The sequence below is a fragment of the Myxocyprinus asiaticus genome, chromosome 13, assembly GCF_019703515.2.
Source record: "Myxocyprinus asiaticus isolate MX2 ecotype Aquarium Trade chromosome 13, UBuf_Myxa_2, whole genome shotgun sequence".
In the NCBI taxonomy this organism is placed as follows: domain Eukaryota; kingdom Metazoa; phylum Chordata; class Actinopteri; order Cypriniformes; family Catostomidae; genus Myxocyprinus; species Myxocyprinus asiaticus.
Window position 1 is genome coordinate 44,815,904 of NC_059356.1, and position 22,140 is coordinate 44,838,043.

Genomic DNA, 22,140 nt, shown 5'->3' on the forward strand with positions numbered 1-22,140 from the left:
ATCCCAGAACAACAGCAAAGGACCTTGTGAAGATGCTGGAGGAAACAGGTAGACAAGTATCTATATCCACAGTAAAACAAGTCCTATATCGACATAACCTGAAAGGCTGCTCAGCAAGGAAGAAGCCACTGCTCCAAAACTGCCATAAAAAAGCCAGACTACAGTTTGCAAGTGCACATGGGGACAAAGATATTTTTTTGGGAGAAATGTCCTCTAGTCTGATTAAACAAAAATTTAACTGTTTGGCCATAATGACCATCGTTATGTTTGGAAGAAAAAAGGTGAGGCTTGCAAGCCGAAGAACACCATCCCAACCATGAAGCATGGGTGTGGCAGCATCATGTTGTGGGGGTGCTGTGCTGCAGGAGGGACTGGTGCACTTCACAAGGCATCATGAGGAAGGAAAATTATATGGATATATTAAAGCAACATCTCAAGACATCAGCCAGAAAGTTAAAGCTCAGTCACAAGTGGGTCTTCCAAATGGACAATGACCCCAAGCATACCTCCAAAGTTGTGGCAAAATGACATAAGGACAGCAAAGTCAAGGTATTGGAGTGGCCATCACAAAGCCCTGACCTCAGTCCAATAGAAAATTTGTGGGCAGAACTGAAAAAGCATGTGCGAGCAAGGAGACCTACAAACCTGACTCGGTTACACCAGTTCTGTCAACTTATTGTGAGAAGCTTGTGAAAGGCTACCCAAAACGTTTGACCCAAGTTAAACAATTTAAGGGCAATGCTACCAAATACTAACAAAGTGTATGTGAACATCTGACCCACTGGGAATGTGATGAAATAAAATCTGAAATAAATAATTCTCTCTGCTATTATTCTGACATTTCTCGTTCAAAAAATAAAGTAGTGATCCTAACTGAGCTAAGACAGGGTATGTTTTCTACGATTAAATGTCAGGAACTGTGAAAAACTGAGTTTAGATGTATTTGGCTAAGGTGTATGTTAACTTTCGACTTCAACTATATATATATATATATATATATATATATATATATATATATATATATATATATATATATATATATATAAATGTTCTCCTTTTCTCTAAATGACTGCTGTTTGAAAACATCTGGTTCTATGCAATAACATTCATACATTCATGTTTAATTGTGGCCAAATATGGGGCCACTGTAATTAGTTGTGCACATACAGTATATTATGAAAAATGTTTAACATTTTATGAAGTTTGGACACATTTTTGGACACTTGTTCAGTTTTTCCATACATGAATTTTGTGAATTTATATGGGGGAAACAGGAAAAAAGATGAGCAATAGGATTTTTGATTGTTCCAGCTGCCTCTGCAACATAAGGGATTATCTCTGTCCTCTGACAATGATTCATCTCATTATTGCAGTTCTGTTGCCAGCACTGAATTTATTTCCATTTACGGATTAGCGACTGCTCCTGAGATGCTGACCTGAGACAGTAGTGCACAATTATAGGGTTAGGTCTCCCTTTCAAACTTGTTTGAAATACAAAATGTAGGAGAATTTGAGGGAACTTGATCTTATAATACAACACTAACAAAATATTACTGTATGGTTTTGGAAATGTACCATGGTAATACCATGGTATTGTTTGAACCTTAGAGTGTCATGCAAATGTTGTAGTGTATGAATATGTTAATCTTTTATTACCATGGTATATAGCCTTTAGGTCAAAGTACCATAGTGTATTACCATCAACGTACCATACAGCAGGCCTACAGACTACCAAGGTAACTGTCAAGGTAGTGTTTTAGATTTTCTTTGTTTTTTTGTTTTTGTTTTGTTTGTTTTTTTCTCGTTTTTTTTTTTTTTTTTTCACCTTTTCAGATTGTCTTTTTAATTTTTTTAAAATTTTCTGCTGACCAGGAAAACAAAAGCTGTAAAAATCCCAATGCTCGGAACTGGAAAGATCACGACATCTACGCATTAAGTCTAAATATGGGATTTAATCACATCATATGCCTCTCATAAATGCACGGTTCAATCTATGACCGAGTATTATTTTAATTATGCAAGACTAAAGCAATGACATAACATATGGTCAGCAGAAGAAAATCTACAACACTACCACCACCATATTGTATAAATCACAATACATTACAATGGGGCTTAAGGCACACCTTAAGGAAAATTAGCTTTTTTTCAGGTCACAAAGTGTCTCAAGATTCAAGAAATACATTTAGTTTTTTATTGAATATTGATGGTGTCAGGTTTCTGCCTTTAGTTTTGGGTTTTCTCCCCTTTGTGGCAGAGCCCTGACATGTACGTGTTCTATGTCTGTTTTATGTCATGTGTCTGGATTTAGCCACTTCAGCTGGTTTGAGTTATTTACTCTGTGGCTGAATCCAGGCACTTGTGTTTTGTCTCATGCTGTGTGAATGCACTTGGGTTTGTGTTTTCTCATTCCTTTGTGCATTAGTGTCTGTCTTCAGTGATAACCCTGCCTTCTCGTTTTAGTTGATTATTTTCACTTGCCCTCCTCATTATCTCCTTGGGTCCTTCCCTCACTCCAAACCTGACAGATGGAGCAACATAATTTGGCACGGTGGCTCAGTGTGCGGCACTGTTTCCTCACAGCAAGAAAGTCCTGGGTTTACTGGGCTTTTCTGTGTGAAGTTTGCATGTTCTGCCCATGTGTGTGTGAGAGTTTCCACTGGGTGCTCCAGTTTCCCCCACTGTCTGAAAGTCATGCAGGTTAAGTGAATTGGAGAACCTAAGTTGCCCATAGGTGTGAGTGAGAGTCCAGCCCAAGACGGCTGGGATAGGCTCCAGCACTACTTATGATCCTACATAGGATAAGCGGCTATAGAAGATGGATGGATGGATGGATGGGGGAACAAAAAAGGTGTTGAAGGAGCCTTTTACCCACACCTGGGATAAAAAGGCTCCCTCACTTGGGGTATAAGGCCTCCAGGGGAGTTATATTGATATAGTGTAGATAACGGGGCAATAGTTATAGGGCACAATTTATCAACTTATACAAATTCTTTTGAGACAGCTAGATGCTTTTTAGAGTAACAAATTAAGATAATGCTTATTTAAAATAACAATTTCAGAAAAGGGTGTGTAATTTCTTGTCCATTTCAATCACATTTGACATTTCATCACATCTCAAGTATTCTATAAACAAATTAATCTCCACTGTGATTGGATCAGTCATTGTGAGACCACTTTGAACATTTTCATAACAAATTTATTACCCCCACTTAAGAAAAACAATGTTGTGGCAGGGCGGGGCCGGGCTGTGACGCTGCACACCCACCCCTAATCAGGCTGATCAACCCTGAGAGGGATAAAGGCGACCGGAGGCGGCAGTTCGAGAGTGAGAGAGAACTAGAGGCAGCTGCCCTGTATGTGTATGTGTTTGTCTTTTTAAGTTAACCATTAAATTTATTAATTATTTATATTGTTAAGCCAGTTCTCGCCGCCTCCTTTACATTGAACTCTGTTACAAATGTGTTTTATGGAGGGCCTTCCATGCAACAGTTATTGGACAGTTATTTAATTTTATTATGATATAATCACCTTGAACAAAATTGAAAGTGATAAGTATTTTGCCTCAAAATAAATGTGATAATTTCCAGGATATTCATTAGCAACAAAAATGTTCATCATTTAAAAAAAATATTAAATATTAGATAAAATTGCCTCAAAATCAGACTTTAGAAATTACACACAATGATCTCATGGAACAGGACATTTTTTCCAGTGTATAGTGACAAACAGGTGTTTAGGAAAGTCCTGTGGTAATTTTTGTTGCTATTTGGTGTTTGTGAGAAAAAATCAAAGGAGCCTTTTACACCGCGGAGCCTATATAGTCAAATATACTGTATTATTACCCTGCAACATTTGTGGCATAATGTTGATTGTGACAAAAATAAATTTTGACTTGTCCATCCTTTTCTTAAAAAAAAAGAAAAAGAAAATTGGGTTACAGAGATGCACTTACAATGGAAGTGAATGGGGGCCAATGTGTAAGCGATAAAATACTCACTGTTTCAAAAGTATAGCCACAAGATGTAAACAGTATGCGTGTTAACACGATTTTAGGGTGATAAAATCACTGACTAACCTTTTCTGTGTTAAGTTATTTTGAGGTTTACAATTTTGTTGCCATGACGACTTAACGCCATAAAAGACAAAACCCTAAAACGATCGTTTAAACAACGTTACAGCTAAAATAATACACAAGTTTTAACAGTAGAAGCTTTTATAAAATTATAAGCTTCACATTTCTACCTTTAAACCATCAATAATTGGCCCCATTCACCTCCATTGTAAGTGCCTCATTGTAACTGTGATTTTTATTTTTTATTTTACATTTTTTAAAGAAAAGGAGGGATGTATAAATTATTTTTTTGTGGTAATCAACATTATGCCACAAATGCTGTTTATTGAGATTAACTTGTATTGAACCCGGAATATTCCTTTAAGGCCTGGAAATATGACAATTCAAAAGTATTTCTAGTAATCTCCAAACAATTAAATTTCCCTGGAATTTACTGCAAGTATAATAGCAGTAAAAGTGGAATTTTCCCGCCACAGCAACGCGGTCACGCGCAGGTCACGTGCATCAGTTTGATCGTCTACACACTTGGAACAAACGTAAACAACTCCTGAAGAACTAGTAAAATTAACCACAGGTTCACTCATTTTGACATATAAATTGTTATTTTTGCATTTAAAATCCCCAGAGACGCGTTACTCGACTGTGTCACTTTATAAAAAGTGTAGGTAAAAGAATACACGTTTGTTTTGGCAACCAGCTAGTTAAAACGTGCAAGATAACGTGCTAATACGAACGAAATGTAAAACTATCTGTTACATGTGGCCCATTATAGTATCTTTAGATACCATGGCATCATGATATATTTCAAAGTACCATGATATTACCATCTCACACCATCACTGTACCTGGGTACCACCACAGTACTGTTTTGTATGGGCATAGTACATCATGTAAAACTGTATTAGGTTAAATATCAATCATAATCATGACATGTAAACATATATGTTTTTTCAGGCCATGGCTCAGCACTTTTTTGGAAACTCAGACTCCACTTTGCAGTCAACACCCAAAGCTGGTCATCACTGTGCATCAGCAAAGGTGATAAGACATCCCAGGGCTCTCAACATAATGTCAGATTTTATAATAATGTTTAATAACAGTCTGGTCTATCCAGGTGCCAGATGAGGGCCGTAATGCAACAGGCGAAGCACTGTCATTTGTTAGCCTGGACAACAGCACTGAGCAGCAGAGGTGAGCCAGTAACACAGAAATATAATTTGATTATCACCCCTCGTTTCATCATCTGTCTTTCACCCCATGACAGTGAGGACTCTGGTATCGGTGTTTCAAAAACCTCAACCAGAAGTTCACCGGTCAGCAGTGCTATGGAAGACATTGGCCTGTTATCTCCCACAAATTCAAGTATAGATGAGATTGGAAAGAAAGCACAGGACCTCATCGAGGGAATCAATGAGAGACGGGCCGTGGACCAACACGTGATGGACAGCTTTGAAGAAAAACTCATTAAAAATGTACTTGCAATGGTATACAAAGCACCAGTGCAACAGAGACAAAGAACGAGAATGTAACCTATTTAACATTTATGTGTGTGTTTGTGCAGGTGCGTGAGGTGTGTCAGCAGGTGAAGGAGCAGATGTTTGTCTTTTATGAACAGCACAGTCAGGGGATGGAGGCCAGTATTACCGAGCTGTCCGAGGTGCTTGATCGGAGCAGTCAGCTGAGTTTGGAGCTACAAGGAGCCAGTCAAACCCTGGCAGCCATTAACAAGGGCCTGCAGCACAGCACTGAGCAACAGATACACAACTGAGCAGTCCAGCGATAACAGAATATGAAGAGTCTCAAAGGCATGGTACACTTATGGAAGAACTTTGACATGAGAAATGTATTTGGTCTATGGTTCTCAGTCTATGAAAAACGCCATATCAGTTATTTAAATTATTTATAGAGGCAGTGCGTCTTGTTTTCTTACTGTAATTTAACATATTACTAGTCCCAAAGCATCTTTGTTATCTTTGTTTGAAAGTTAAAATTGATTTGTTACAATATGTTGAATAATTGTAACATTTAAATGTAGAGACAGAAACACATATGCTAATTTCATGCTTGCAAAGCAGTTGTTATTGAAGTCGTATTTTTGGCCAATTCTCTTTATGGATCTTACAACTCTAAATGTAGATAGCAAGAAAAAAACACCATTATAAAATGATGATTTGATAACTCCTTTAAACCTTGCAGTATCATCTGTGTAATGGGAATAAAGTGGATCCATTAAAATATATTTTATATTACAGTTTATTCACCAGCTTCAAATACAGTTTTACACTCAAAAAAATATATTTTTGCCTATTTTTAAGATTTACGCGTTTCAATTTCGTAACACAATTCCCTCATATTGAATTGTGAAATGTTAACAAAATTAAATTCTTTAAAAAATATTTTATTTTTTGAAGATTACTCAATTCAATTTGATAGACTTTTATGAAATTGAAATGCGTTAAAATGATGTTTATAGTGTAACACTGCCTGAGTGAATAGCTTTATTACATTTCTATACATAGTAATGCAAAAACATACAAACATGCACTTTTCAACCTTTCCTGCGCTTTTCTTTACAAACCTACTTAAATAAAACTTCTGGAACACAGGAAAACAGCTTTTTGACATGGGACTATATAATGACATTCAAAAATGACGTAAAGGACTTAAAGGGATAGTTCACCGAAAGATGAAAATTCTCATCATTTACTCACCCTCATGCCATCCCAGATGTGTATGACTTTCTTTCTTCTGCTGAACACAAATGAAGATTTTCAGAAGTTCTCAGCTGTTTTGGTCCATACAATGCAAGTGAATGGATGCAAGTATATTGAAGCTCCAAAAATCACATAAGTCCACATAAAAGTAATCCATATGACTCCAGTGGTTTAATCCATGTCCTCAGAAGGGATATGATAGGTGTGGGTGAGAAACAGATCAATATTTAAATGCTTTTTTACTATAAATTCTCCTCCCTGCCCAGTCAACCTCCACTTTAACTTTCACATTCTTCTTCTTGTGTTTTTGTTGATTCACATTCTTCATGCATATGAAATTCTAGCAAAAATGGACTTAAATATTGATCTGTTTCTCACCCACACCTATCATATCCCTTCTGAGGACATGGATTTAACCACTGGAGTCTTATGGATTACTTTTATGCTGCCTTTATGTGCTTTTTGGAGCGTTAAAATTTAGGCACCCATTCACTTGCATTATATGGACCTACAGAGCTGAAATATTCCTCTAAAAAAGAAAGTAAGTCATACACATCTGGGATGGCATAAGGGTGAGTAAATGATGAGAGAATGTTCATTTTTGGGTGAACTATCCCTTTAAATAAAATACTTCTAAGTTTTTCCACCTTTGATCACCAGATTTAGATTTTTTCATTATTAAAGACTTCAAAGAAGTTGTAGTGGTAAATGATGCAAACCCTAAATTGCTTCCAGTAACTATATGGGTTATCAGTAAAAGGCAGCAACATTCAGTGTACATGATCTGTCCATTGCGTGTTTTATTTTTCCACCGTAAAGGACTGCAGTCCAGTGATGGCTCGGCCCAGGATCAGAGCGTGGATATCATGGGTACCTACAACAGCAGAGAATATTCAGTGTTAATATGCAGTTTTGGGTAAAAACACTTCAGGTTCTTAGTAACACAATAGTCTTGCATGTTTACATCTTGTGGCTATACTTATGAAACAGTGTATTTTAACATTTCTGGACTGGGGGGCCTGGGTAGCTCAGCGAGTATTGACGCTGACTACCACCCTTGGAGTCGTGAGTTCGAATCCAGGGTGTGCTGAGTGACTCCAGCCAGTTCTACTAAGCAACCAAATTGGCCCGGTTGCTAGGGAGGGTAGAGTCACATGCGGTAACCACCTCGTGGTTGCGATTAGTGGTTCTCGCTCTCAATGGGGCGCGTGGTAAGTTGTGCGTGGATCGCGGAGAGTCTCCGCGGTGTCATGCACAACGAGCCACGTGATAAGATGAGTGGATTGACGGTCTCAGAAGCGGAGGCAACTGAGACTTGTCCTCCGCCACCTGGATTGAGGTGAGTAACCACGCCACCACAATGACCTACTAAGTAGTGGGAATTGGGCATTCCAAATTGGGAGAAAAGGGGATAAAAAAATAAAATTAAAATAAAAAAATGTCTGGACTGGCTCTCATTCACTGGCCTCACTGTAACCTTGATTATTTTAATTAAACGTGGGACGATTCGAAATTATTATCTGTGGTAATCAACATTATGCCATTAATGCTGTCGAATGAGCTTAACTTGTACTGAATCCGAAACATTCCTTTAAAGACCACAATGATATAGCTTGATTAGCGCAGTTTGTTGACGTATTTCCTATAGAAACAAAAAGTTGCGACGAGACACATTGAAGGGCTTGTCCAATTACCTTTAGTTTACGTGACATTCGTGAACCATGATTTGCCTTTTGATATTGCTAGTCGGGACATGCTTATTTTAGAAAGCATTTTATTGGACAACAACTTGTAAACGCCCCTAAATGCAAGATGAGTCGTCTCCATTTTTGGTTTGTTTTCCTGGAAGAGAAAGACTGTTTATTTTAAATGCTTCTATCTACTAAAATTTATTATGTCCACTTCTTTTTAGTACACTAGCATACTGATGCTTTCAACAGACATGGACAAAAGGCCACAAAACTCATGGGCTCTTTAAGGCAAACAAATGGAAATAATATAAAAAGGGATCTAATGCAAGCTCTTCAATATCCCTCCAAAATATCCAACTTTGCTTTGTAATCCTAATCACTTTAGAGCTTTCCTAAAAGCTCAAAGCATTATGAAACTCATGCCTGTGGTAACCAAAGAACATGAAGTTCAAATCATGAAACTACTGTCTTTTTATTGAGGGAAAAAGGAATTACAAAACTGATTCTCTGAATTTCCTTAATCACATCACTGCAGTTCTCTCACCTTCATAAGTGTTGACGGCTTCCAGATTCAGGACGTGCCGAATGATGTGGTACTCGTCTGCAATGCCGTTTCCTCCCAGCATATCTCGGGCCTGTCTTGCTATCTCCAGGGCTTTACCACAGGAGTTCCTCTTCAGCATTGAGATCATCTCTGGGGCTGCTCTGTGGAAGAAGTTCAGAGAATGAAGAATAGTTCACTATGTGATGATTTTCAACATGTTAACTTGATTCCTCACCTAACTAACACCATTCTGTCCAGACCTGTTTCAAATTCTTGTTTATGCCTTACAAGTCACATTTTATGTTTTAAAGTACAGTTCAAATTGATATTGAAGATTTGACAAGATATTTTGACCATGATGTCATGTAATGATGAAAACTGAAGAAACCTCTCAAAATTCCCATTTATTTATATACATGAAACTATATAGAAACTATATTTGAAACCACTTAACTAAAAAAAAGTTCATTTCTTTAGAGATATATTTCAATGGATATCTCTCACCTTTCCATGACTTTCTACTTACTTGCTTGTAATTATTGGATAAGGATTTTTAAAGGGATAGTTCACCCAAAAATGAAAATTCTCTCATCATTTACTCACACTCATGCCATCCCAGATGTGTATGACTTTCTTTCATCTGCAGGACACAAACAAAGATTTTTAGAAGAATAGCTCTATTGGTCCATACAATGCAAGTGAATGGATACCAGAACTTTGAAGCACAATTAAGCACATAAAGGCAGCATAAAAGTAATCCATAAGACTCCAGTGGTTAAATCCATGTCTTCAGAAGAGATATAATAGGTGTGGGTGAGAAGCAGATCAATATTTAAGTCCTTTTTTACTCTAAATGTCCACTTTCACCTCCACATTCCTCTTCTTTTGTTTTTGGCGATTCACGTTCTTCATGCATATCACCACCTACTGGTCGGGGCGGGTCAAAGGTGGAGATTTATGGTAAAAAAAGGACTTAAATATTGATCTGTTTCTCACCCACACCTATCATATCGCTTCTTAAGACATGGATTAAACCACTGGAGTCTTATGGATTACTGTTATGCTGCCTTTATGTGCTTTTAGGAACTTAAAAGTTCTGGTCACCATTCAATTGCATTGAATGGACCAACAGATTGGAGATATTCTTCTAAAAATCTTCATTTGTGTTCTGTAGATGAAAGAAAGTCATACAAATCTGGAATATCATGAGGGTGAGTAAATGATGAGAGAAGTCTCATTTTTGGGTGAACAATTCCTTTAGTCATTTGATGGAGATTGCAAATCACAAAGAGTAATTTCTAGCTAATTTAATATTTCAGAGCTTGGCATAACCACAGAAATGTCCATAACTTTTCCAGGCCTGGAAATCACAATAGTAAGATTCCCTGACACTTCCAGGTTTTCCATGACCATGGGAACCCTATAAGGCAAGTTTTAATTGAAGAAAGCATTTAATTTATCTGTTCTACACTAGATCACAACTAATTCACAGCATCTGCATGGTAACAAAAATAATACAGCCTATAATAAACTCATTTCATCATCTGTTTACTTTCCTTCTTCCCCCATTACAGACACAATTTTTTTATTTATTTATTTTTTTTTATAAATCCAAACAAAACTGCAACAGCATCAAAATAAAACTCACTTTTTCTCATCAATCAATCTGCCCAGTTGCAGACATGACTGCAGGCCGATGGAGATCTCTGTCAGCATATCTGCCATCTTCTTCTGGATCAGCTGGTTTCTGGCTAGAGGAACTCCAAACTGGATTCTAGTGAGAACATTACAAGTTATGCTGGAAAACAACATCTAATAGCACAAGAACCGTATTGAAATGAAACTAAATGAGAGCCAATCTCCAAGTAAATGATAAACAGACATCTTTCCAAGACAGTTTACTAACAGATAGGTTTAAAGTGAGCCACCAGTGTCTCTGTTTTGAAATCTCTGGACATTAGATTGCAGATGAGTTCTGACCTGTCCAGTGTGTACTCTCGAGCAGCATGGAAACAAAACTCTGCGGCCCCCAGAGCTCCCCATGCAATGCCATAGCGAGCATTATTCAGACAGCCAAACGGGCCCTGATGAACAGGAAAAAGTCACCATACTGATCACTGCTGTAACAACGTTTCTGTATAAAAATTAATATTGTGGTGAAACTCTTCCCATAAGTCCAAGGGAATTCTAAACAACATTATTTGTTTTTTTATTTCCTGATGAGATCTTGTATTGGTCATTTGTTCTCCTTTTTTTTGTTTTTTTTCCCCCAATTTGGAATGCCCAATTACCAATGCGCTCTCTAAGTCCTCATGGTGGCGGAGGACGAATCTCAGTTGCCTCCGTGTCTGAGACCGTCAGTCTGCGCATCTTTTCACATGGCTTGATGAGCGCGTTACCGTGGAGACGTAGTACGTGTGGAGGCCCACGCTATTCTCCACGGCATCCACGCACAACTCACGGAGGTTACCCTCCCTAGCAACCGGGCCAATTTGGTTGCTTAGGAGACCTGGCTGGAGTCACTCAGCACGCCCTGGATTCGAACTCACGACTCCGGGGGTGGTAGTCAGCGTCAATACTCGCTGAGCTACCCAGGCCCCCCTGTATTCGTCATTTTATATAAAAATAGAACTCAAATTACTTGATCAAGTACAGTGTATAGGTATGTTTACATGCACTTTAAAAGTTCTATTTCAGTCGGACTAAAGCAATAATTCATCTTTTAAAGTGTAATGTAATCGCTTAAGTCTGACTGAAATTGCATCAGTCCAATTTTTCAGACCACAACAGAGCGCAACACTGTCTAGGGCTGTATGCTTGAATTTTAAAGACATTATTTTAGGGAGGGGAACAATCTACCCATCTGATTTTTAAATCGACTTCATCTCCGACATCCACAAGAGGGCACAAAAAAAATCAATATTATCCAATCAGCACCATGGCAATTGTTTATCGCAAAGAACATAGCTGGCTGGTAACAAATGTATATTAAATGATAAAGACAAAAGATTTAGCCAGTTTATTTAAGAAAAAAAAAGTAAAATGAGAAAAACGCTTCACCAGATGGTTCTACGTTAACTTGGTGTTGCACAGTAACCTATACCGGTGCCATTATTCAAGCTTCATAATACCAGCGGTACCACAGTGTTTCTCATTAAATACAGCTGTACCAAATAAATATGTAGCAAGATGCTGATAAGAGAACAAGGCATTGTCAAGACACAACCGCCAAAGACCTCCACCCCAGGGGGCTGTTTACTCTGAATGCGACTGTGTATTTCTATGTTAGCATGTGCTTGACGGACATCTTTGACCGTTGCGTCATGTCTCACGTTGTTTTTTCAGCGTCTCAAGCAGCAACGATGCATTTTTTAGACGATTTGTCAATATAAAAGGATATTCATCCTTTAAAACATGTTCCAAGACACCAGCCTTCTGTTTTATTTGTTGCACTGCATCTGTTTTAGCCCGAGAATGTAAGTTGTCATCAGTTCTCGGCACACATCCAAAATTCGAATACTTATTTTAGTATTATAATGTGCATTTTTATCTTGAATTCAACGAATATTCGAATTTCAATTTCACAGCCTTAACAATGTCCGTTCATTTTTTCGGCTGTCTTGGTTCTGGAAGTATTTTTTCCCATTCATTTTCCCCACAGGGATTTCCTAAAATCCTTCATTAAAGAGTTCTAAGCCATGTACAAAAACAACTCCGAGGTCAATCACAGCATTACAAAAATGGATTTGAAGCAAAAATGTATTATAAAACTGGCCAAAAGACAAAAGTTCAAAACTTGAACTACAATCCCATGAAGCACTGTGAATTACGTATTTAAATTAAAACATATAAAATATGAAATATAAAACTATTAATTTAGTTGTTATTTATAATATTCTGTTATATACAAATATATAAGTCATTGTGAGTGTAGGGAAACCGACTCCATGGGAGTGGGCTGTAGAGCTCTTCTGGTGCGCTTTTTTTTTTGGCTGCAGTTCTCTGATTGGTGGATATCCCCCTTTCAACATCATGGGTAATGTAGTTCTTCACCAGGAATTCAGCTATTAAACACGGTTAAAAAAAAAAGAAAAAAGATGGCTTCAGCAGAAGCACATACCATCGATTAACAACCTCGGATCTCATGGCAGGTCTGTCTGGAAAATTTATAAAAATCAATTCACCTATGAAGAAAATGAATCGTTTTTTTATTACCAGAACCAGACTGTTGTGCTCTATTGGCCTCAGCAATGTGTGCATGCTCTGAAAGACAGAGGTGACATGCAATGTCCCTTCCTCAGCTGACCTCCTTCCTTCAAATATCCGATTACACTTTGTGTTATGTATACTTGGACAGACAGATGAAGACTGCAGCTCGACTATACAAAAACCTGCTGTAGCTCAATTATAACTGTGCACGTAAACCTATATTACTACAGAATCATTTTAGACAGTGAAGGGACCCCAATAAGCTCCTGCAGTTAAAGTGGTAGGGCAAAAATGCTTGTTTACCTTGAATGCACTGCAAGTCACTTTGGATAAAAGCATCAAATAAATAATAGTCTATAAGCTGATTATGTCCTGGAGAACCAGTGATACGTGACTACTGAATGGTATCTCATAACTACACGTTTCTCACCCCCAGGCCTGAAACTTTGGGCAGCAAGTTTTCTTCTGGAACTTCCACCTCGTCCATGATGATCATGCCAGTGGCCGACGCCCGCAGGGAGAACTTGCCCTCGATCTTGGGGGTGGAGAGCCCCTTCATGCCACGTTCCAAGATGAAACCACGTACCTTCCCGTCATCACATTTGGCCCACACCACGCAGATATCGGCCACCGGTGAGTTTGTAATCCTGCGAGACACGAGTGAAGATGATAAAAACAGATGCTTGGTGACTTCTTTCATCCCTAATATACATTATTATCTCATTTTTAAAATGATGTTTGTATTTGTACTAGTGCTGTCAAAGTTAATGCATTCATGCAAAATTAGTTTAACACCACAACGTGTCATATGACCCTTTTAATAAACCGTAGTTCATGAGAAGTGAGTCCATTCGCGCAAACGCCGCTAATGTCACAAGCATTGACCGTCACGAAAACAGATAGTGGGAGACATTATGCTGATACCTGCGCCAAGCATTTTATCAATGTAGCACAGCAGTAGATTGAAGATGCCCGCAAAGCACAGACAGAGCTCGGAACTTTGTAACATAACTCAGCGGCAAGACAGCTGCCATTTGGACACCTGCCTTGCACTGTGAGGTGCAGTACGAAAGTTGCGAGGAGCGGTGCGAGCATGAAATGAAAGTGTGAGTGTGAGGCGATTGTCTGTGTTCTGCGACTGTTACCGTGTCCTTGAATAACGTATAACGTGCCAGTATAGGCAGCCGGTGGAGTTTCTGGTGACCCCTAGGGAGTTGGTGCCCTACGCAGACTGTGTAACATGCGTATAGGGAGCAGCGGTGCTGATTACCGGCTAACGGAAACCCTGCTGCTGTCTCCAAGGTTCTGTCACAGTGTCTCTGTTTGATAGTGCACTAGCCAATGCTGGAGACATTGCTGGAACCCTGCAGGTAATCTACACTTTCATTAACCCATTTAATCCCACTGGTTACAATTGTGACTGGGGTCTAAAATGAGTTTTTGATGTATTTTGCACAGAGTTGTCAATTGTAAATGCATGGGTGGTGCAAATAGTCACATGACCAGAGCTATTTTATTCCACTGTGTCCCTGGAAAGATTATGTTTGTCAAAACTCCATAAAAAGAAGCAAATAAATCCTGTCATAATACACTTACAACTACCATATTTTGTACATAATTTGAATTGAGTTGTGTTGTGTTCATTTTCTGTTGTTCAGATCTGTAGGTGGGGTAAGTTTTGTGTGGATGATTGAAAAATACATCTGGATGAAGCATATTTTGTCCACTCATGTTTATAAAGATATTGCAATTAATCACGATTAACTACAAAAAATGATGCGATTAATCGTGATTAAATATTTTAATCGTTTTACAGTAATAATTTGTACCAATGCCTTAACAGTAGCACGGGTACAGTTGAAGTCATAAGTTTACATACACCTTAGCCAAATACATTTAAACTCAGTTTTTCACAGTTCCTGACATTTAATCATAGAAAACATTCCGTGTCTTAGGTCAGTTAGGATCACTACTTTATTTTAAGAATGTGAAATGTCAGAATAATAGTAGAGAGAATGATTTATTTTTGCTTTTATTTCTTTCATTACATTTCCAGTGGGTCAGAAGTTTACATCCACTTTGTTAGTATTTGGTAGCATTGCCTTTAAATTGTTTAACTTGGGTCAGAAGTTTTGAATAGCCTTCCACAAGCTTCTCACAATAAGTTGCTGGAATTTTGGCCCATTCCTCCAGACAGAACTGGTGTAACTGAGTCAGGTTTGTAGGTCTCCTTGCTCGCACACGCTTTTTCAGTTCTGCCCACAAATTTTGTCAGATTGAGGTCAGGGCTTTGTGATGGCCACTCCAATACCTTGACTTTGCTGTCCTTATGTCATTTTGCCACAACTTTGGAGGTAAGCTTGGGGTCATTGTCCATTTGGAAGACCCATTTGCAACTGAGCTTTAACTTCCTGGCTGATGTCTTGAGCTGTTACTTCAATATATCCACACTATTTTCCTTCCTCATGATGCCATCTATTTTGTGAAGTGCACCAGTCCCTCCTGAAGCAAAGCACCCCCACAACATGATGCTGCCACCCCCATGCTTCACAGTTGGGATGGGGTCCTTCGGTTTGTAAGACGTACCCTTTTTCCTCAAAACATAGCAATGGTCATTATGGCCAAACAGTTACATTTTTCTTTCATTAGACCAGAGGACATTTCTCCAAAAAGTAAGATCTTTGTCCCCATGTGCACTTGCAAACTGTAGTCTGACTTTTTTATGGCGGTTTTGGAGCAGTGGCTTCTTCTTGCTGAGCAGCCTTTCAGATAATGTCAATATAGGACTTGTTTTACTGTGGATATAGATACTTGTCTACCTGTTTCCTCCAGCATATTCACAAGGTCCTTTGCTGTTGTTCTGGGATTGATTTGCACTTTTCGCTCTAAACTGCGTTCATCTCTAGAAGACAGAATGCGTCTCCTTCCTGAGCGGTATGATGGCTGCGTGGTCCCATGGTGTTTATACTTGAGTACTTTTGTTTGTACAGATGAACGTGGTACCTTCAGGTGTTTGGAAATTGCTCTCAAGGATGAACCAGACTTGTGGAGGTCCACAATTTTTTTTCTGAGGTCTTGGCTGATTCCTTTTGATTTTCCCATGATGTCAAGCAAAGAGGCACTGAGTTTGAAGGCAAGCCTTAAAATACATCCACAGGAACACCTCCAATTCAGTACATCTCCTATCAGAAGCTAATTGTCTAATTGTCTAAAGGCTTGACATCATTTTCTGGAATTTTCCAAGCTGCTTAAAGGCACAGTTAACTTAGTGTATGTAAACTTCTGACCCACTGGAATTGTGAAATAGTCAATTAAAAGTGAAACAATCTGTCTGTAAACAAATTACTTGTATCATGCATAAAGTAGTCTTATGTGACTTGCTAAAACTATAGTTTGCTAATATTAAATCTGTGGAGTGGTTAAAAAAAATGAGTTTTAATGACTTCAACCTAAGTATATGTAAAATTCTGACTTCAACTGCAAAAATGACACTAATGTTTAAAGTTACTGGTGTGGCACTTGGTTGATGGCACCACCATGTGGACAAAAATTATTAATGTACTAGAATGTTGTTCACTGTTGTTTGCCCTTACTGTAATTCTGACATGTTAATGACATTAACCAAATGGCCACATAACAACAAAATTAATGTATTGCTCAATAGGCTACGTTAATAAGATTAATGCATCACCAGGTCTTGGAGCCGGTGAGGGTGAAGGTGCGACTGGATGGGTTGTATTTTGCCCTGGTCTCCATGCCGCTCGGGTCACTGCCGTGGTTTGGTTCAGTCAGTCCAAAACAACCTAGAATCTCTCCTCGTGCTGCACGGCACACAGACAATATGTTGTCGGTATGTACAGCTGTACGGTTATGAAGTTATGTTTCTAATTAACTTGTAATTCTAAATAATAAGCCCCAAATGTGTCATAAAATTATGCTTTCAAGGCATTTAATTACAAAACTGGTGCAACCAAAAAAGTCTAAACTATTTATGAGGCATTTACCCAGTTTCGGGAGGTATTTCTCCTTTTGTTCTTCAGTGCCATAAGCATTGATGGGGTGCATGACCAGTGATGATTGAACACTCATGACCGAACGATAGCCGCTGTCCACTCTCTCCACCTCACGAGCGATGAGACCGTACGCCACATAACTTGTACCAGCACAGCCGTAACCTTGACAGGAAAGTGCATATGTGTGACAGACAACTGTGATATCTGTTATAGCAAAGTATAGATGCTTATACTTAAAGTAATAGGCCTCATAAAAAGTGAAATTGTAATTTCTAGTCAAGTAGGTAAAACAAAAAACAAACACAAAATATGTAAGGCAATGACTGTCTGTGTTTAGCCATTTATTATTATACGACTTTAACAAATTGTCATCATAAAATTGAAAATAAAGCTAAATGTGTTACTCAAATGTGTTATCATGATACAAATTAATCTTAACTAAGATCTGCATTTCCATTACAATTGAGAGTAAAATATGATATGTGGAATAGAGCATTAATACTGGTTTGTTTTGAGGACTGGACTCAAAATAGCATATAGAAAATACATATATTCTTCATTTATTCTGATAACCCAAAACAACACAATTGTTTGGATTAATCCCTCAGTTAAACTCAAAATTTAACATACCTTTAATGGTTGGGCCTAAAACTCCCAGTTCCCCCATCTCAGACACAATCTCCCGATGAAACACTACAGGACAACAAAGAACATGTATTTTAAAAATGCAGAATAGAGTTAAATCAATGAGAGCTGATGCACTGATGCATAATATCACAGAGCAATTTAGCTAATTATGATAGGTTTAATACCCACAATATAACAAAATATAACACAACTTTCATTACGGAATTAACATCTGGGTCAGGAGGCATGATTAATTGTTAAAATGTTTTATATAATTAATCACACTAAATTAACGCATTCAATTGACAGCCCTAAATTTATTATTATATTATAATACAACATAATATAAACGCACCTTCATTTCTGTTGGCCATTATGATGCGTGGCATGAGTTTCTCCTGACAGTAGGCGCGAAAAGAGTCTCTGATCATGATCTCCTCATCCGTCAGAAGACCCTCCAGATCCAAAGCATCTCGCCAGTTAAACTGCACTTTAGCTGAGGTGCGTATGAAAGGTTAAATACATTATCTAGTAAACATGCAGGTTTGTGATCAACAGATTTAAGCTCATTGCAACAAATATTGCAAAAAAAAAAAATAAATAAATAAAAAAAGTAAAAAAAGTAAACGTACGTGTTTTCACTTGCTTCTTTTCCCCAGCCTTCTCTCCATCTGATGAAGGACAGCAAATATATAAACATACACTATATTGCCAAAGGTATTCGCTCATCTGCCTTTAGACGCATACGAACTTAAGTGACATCCCATTCTTAATCAATAGGGTTTAATATGACGTCGGCCCACCATTTGCAGCTATAACAGCTTCAACTCTTCTGGGAAGGCTTTCCACAAGGTTTAGGAGTGCGTTTATGGGAATTTTTGACCATTCTTCCAGAAGCGCATTTGTGAGGTCAGACACTGATGTTGGACGAGAAGGCCTGGCTCGCAGTCTTCGCTCTAATTCATCCCAAAGGTGCTCTATCGGGTTGAGGTCAGGACTCTTTGCAGGCCAGTCAAGTTCTTCCACACCAAACTCGCTCATCCATGTCTTTATGGACTTGCTTTGTGCACTGGTGCGCAGTCATGTTGGAACAGGAAGGGGCCATCCCCAAACTGTTCCCACAAAGTTGGGAGCATGGAATTGTCCAAAATCTCTTGGTATGCTGAAGCATTCAGAGTTCCTTTCACTGGAACTAAGGGGCCAAGCCCAGTTCCTGAAAAACAACCCCACACCATAATCCCCCTCCACCAAACTTCACAGTTGGCACAATGCAGTCAGACAAGTACCGTTCTCCTGGCAACTGCCAAACCCAGACTCGTCCATCAGATTGCCAGATGGAGAAGCGTGATTCGTCACTCCAGAGAACGCGTCTCCACTGCTCTAGAGTCCAGTGGCGGCGTGCTTTACACCACTGCATCCGACGCTTTGCATTGCACTTGGTGATGTATGGCTTGGATGCAGCTGCTCGGCCATGGAAACCCATTCCATGAAGCTCTCTACGCACTGTTCTTGAGCTAATCTGAAGGCCACATGAACTTTGGAGGTCTGTAGCGATTGACTCTGCATAAAGTTGGCGACCTCTGCGCACTATGCGCCTCAGCATCCGCTGACCCCGCTCTGTCATTTTACGTGGCCTACCACTTCATGGCTGAGTTGCTGTCATTCCCAATCGCTTCCACTTTGTTATAATACCACTGACAGCTGACTGTGGAATATTTAGTATCGAGGAAATTTCACGACTGGACTTGTTGCACAGGTGGCATCCTATCACAGTACCACGCTGGAATTCACTGAGCTCCTGAGAGCGGCCCATTCTTTCACAAATGTTTGTAGAAGCAGTCTGCATGCCTAGGTGCTTCATTTTATACACCTGTGGCCATGGAAGTGATTGGAACACCTGAATTCAATTATTTGGATGGGTGAGCGATACTTTTACTTTTTGATACTTTTGGCAATATAGTGTATATGCTTTCTTATAATGCTGTGCAACTATACAAATATTATGCAAGTATGCATTTTAAATACAAGCAAATGTATAATTAATAGTTTTTTTATTTTGAATTATATTATGTGCCTAAGAATGAGTGAAAAGTTGAATTAAAAAAATAATTCATAGCACCACATTTTTGTTTCGTTTTTTTCAAAATCCTAAAAATTTATTTCAAGGTTTAAATTAGAATTCGAGTCCCAGATTTTCAGAGTGGATTTCACTGTACATGTTGATTTCTTTAATATATAATAAAATGAAACAAATATAATTTCAGATGGCAAAGAAACTTGAAGAACATGACTTTAATTCTATACTTCTGCTGTAAACTGACATTTGCACTGAAGACTTTATATAAATCAACAATTTACATCTTTAAGTGTGTAATATGTCAGATTATATCAGACTCTTTCTGACCCTGTGAAGCAGTGGCTGCAGTTCCCTGTGTTCTCATTGCAGTGAAGAGGAAACATCTCTGATTGTTCACAAGCAGACGACTAACACTCCTTAATGCCATGACCAGGGTTTCCTCTGTAAAATAATAATGCATATTCATAAAGCAACCATACATTAACATGCATGCATCAAAACAGAAAAAAAAAAATTATGTAGAACATAGTGATGCATTATTATTATTAATAACAATAACAAGCAACCATACATTTACGATGCATACATTAAAACAGAAAGATTTGATGTAGAACATAGTTATCATTAATAACAAACAACCATACATTACAATGCATGCATCAAAACATAATACAATTATGTAAAATATAGTCATGCATTATTATTTTTATTATTAATAACAAGCAAACATACATTAACATGCATGCATCAAAACATAATAAATAATAAAAATATAATTGGGGTGAAGATAGATACGGGATAGTAGATAGTAATGATACTATCTAAACAAATCATATCTAATAATAATCCTATCTAAAGTTTGGGTGAACTTTATGAAGACAAAAACAAAGAATCACTTAAATATATCAACAATCAACAAAGATCTCAAAGTCTACAGCAGTTTATGTACCAGCGGCCCAGCAAATAAATTCTTAACCATTTAATCTGTACACAGGATTATTATTAAATCGTCCCAAAAAGAGCAACATGACCCAACAGCACAGGTGCTGAATTTGAGCAGCTTATAAAGGGTCATATAAACAGACAAGTGCTTTACATACCTGCAAACAAGTTAGATTAACTTTATATGAAGACACGGAACAAATTCACTGTTGTCACACAACGTCTGTGACGTTAGACAGGTTAGATATTTACAGACTGACAGCGCATGGAGGACGGAAGAGGAACATGACAGTGTGGGTGAGTGGAAAGTGCAATGCACCATTGTGTGTGTGGCACTCACCGCCAGAGCCCTTCTACCAAGAGAACCTACAAGGTTAGCAACAAGATAGCAATACCCTTTGTTTCCATAGACATTCTATTTGGGCGGTACACTGGCGTGGAGACAAGAGGCCGTTTTTTCAATGGATGTCTATGAAAGAGACGCTTCAGAGTACTGAATAAACTGCTTTTGTGAGGAAACAGCTCATCACTTAATGAATTGACCGCCTTTCCGCTAATCTTCAACATGTTTTACACTACACAATCCTTTTGGAATTAACTATGTGTGGAATTTATTACGATACAATTGCCGTTTTATAAGAGATTACGCTGACAATTTTGTGACAGTTAGGTGTCAGTTTACGGCTCTCCCCATTCAGTTGTATGGGATCCGCAAACGCTGATTTACTGTCGTAACACGCTAGTTTTTTTGTTTTGGTAATTTAAATATAATCAGCGTTGGCTGTAATGCATTACTAAGTAATTCATTACTGTAATTAAATTACTTTTTCGATGAAAAAAGTAAAGTTTTTACTGGGATTACTCTTATTTTTTTCAGTAATTACAGTTACTTCTGATGTAATTGCGTTCACTACTGTATAGACTATAGAACAATTCTATATAAAACAATAGTACATTTAAAATTAAATGTCTTATGTTAAAATATATGTTTTTTAATTTAATGCTGCCCTCTTAAATTCTTTGGCCAGTTCATGTATAATTTATTTGATTTTATATGATTTATTTGAAAGAATTAAAAGAACGATTTCACATCTATCCTAGTATTTTTCATCTGGTCGAGGTTAGTACTGTAATCTAATTACACTGTAGAAGATGTAATTAGTAGTTAGTAATTAATAACTTTTTTTAGAGTAACTTACCCAACACTGAATATAATACATTTAAAATGAAAACAGATACACTTTAGAA

General features: G+C 38.0%; 2 protein-coding genes across 2 annotated transcripts; one reads left to right on the forward strand and one right to left on the reverse strand.

Moving 5' to 3' along the window:
• Positions 1–4,619: 4,619 nt before the first annotated feature.
• Positions 4,620–5,950, forward strand: LOC127450285 (synaptonemal complex central element protein 2-like). Its single transcript, XM_051714256.1, has 5 exons — positions 4,620–4,649; positions 5,030–5,113; positions 5,190–5,266; positions 5,340–5,547; positions 5,637–5,950. The coding sequence occupies exons 2-5, from the start codon at positions 5,033–5,035 to the stop codon at positions 5,841–5,843; spliced, it is 573 nt and encodes a 190-aa protein (XP_051570216.1). The 5' UTR covers positions 4,620–4,649; positions 5,030–5,032; the 3' UTR covers positions 5,844–5,950.
• Positions 5,951–6,310: 360 nt separating this feature from the next.
• LOC127450250 (glutaryl-CoA dehydrogenase, mitochondrial-like) lies at positions 6,311–21,191 on the reverse strand. The gene is made up of 12 exons (XM_051714199.1): positions 21,051–21,191; positions 20,278–20,391; positions 18,506–18,544; positions 18,229–18,369; positions 17,877–17,939; positions 17,238–17,408; positions 16,925–17,054; positions 13,664–13,880; positions 11,005–11,108; positions 10,673–10,798; positions 9,025–9,185; positions 6,311–7,663 (listed from the first exon to the last, which is right to left on the reverse strand). The coding sequence occupies exons 2-12, from the start codon at positions 20,375–20,377 to the stop codon at positions 7,590–7,592; spliced, it is 1,326 nt and encodes a 441-aa protein (XP_051570159.1). The 5' UTR covers positions 20,378–20,391; positions 21,051–21,191; the 3' UTR covers positions 6,311–7,589.
• Positions 21,192–22,140: the final 949 nt, after the last annotated feature.

Excerpts from the sequence above, each read along its gene's own strand:
- LOC127450285 (XM_051714256.1), top strand. The coding sequence starts at position 5,033 with ATGGCTCAGCACTTTTTTGGAAACTCAGACTCCACTTTGCAGTCAACA. Across the intron at positions 5,114-5,189 it reads ATCACTGTGCATCAGCAAAG|GTGCCAGATGAGGGCCGTAA; the intron begins GTGATAAGACAT and ends TGGTCTATCCAG. Across the intron at positions 5,548-5,636 it reads AAGAAAAACTCATTAAAAAT|GTGCGTGAGGTGTGTCAGCA; the intron begins GTACTTGCAATG and ends GTGTTTGTGCAG.
- LOC127450250 (XM_051714199.1), bottom strand. The coding sequence starts at position 20,377 with ATGGCATTAAGGAGTGTTAGTCGTCTGCTTGTGAACAATCAGAGATGT. Across the intron at positions 13,881-16,924 it reads CTCACCGGCTCCAAGACCTG|GATTACAAACTCACCGGTGG; the intron begins GTGATGCATTAA and ends CGTGTCTCGCAG. Across the intron at positions 11,109-13,663 it reads CCAAAGTTTCAGGCCTGGGG|GGCCCGTTTGGCTGTCTGAA; the intron begins GTGAGAAACGTG and ends CCTGTTCATCAG.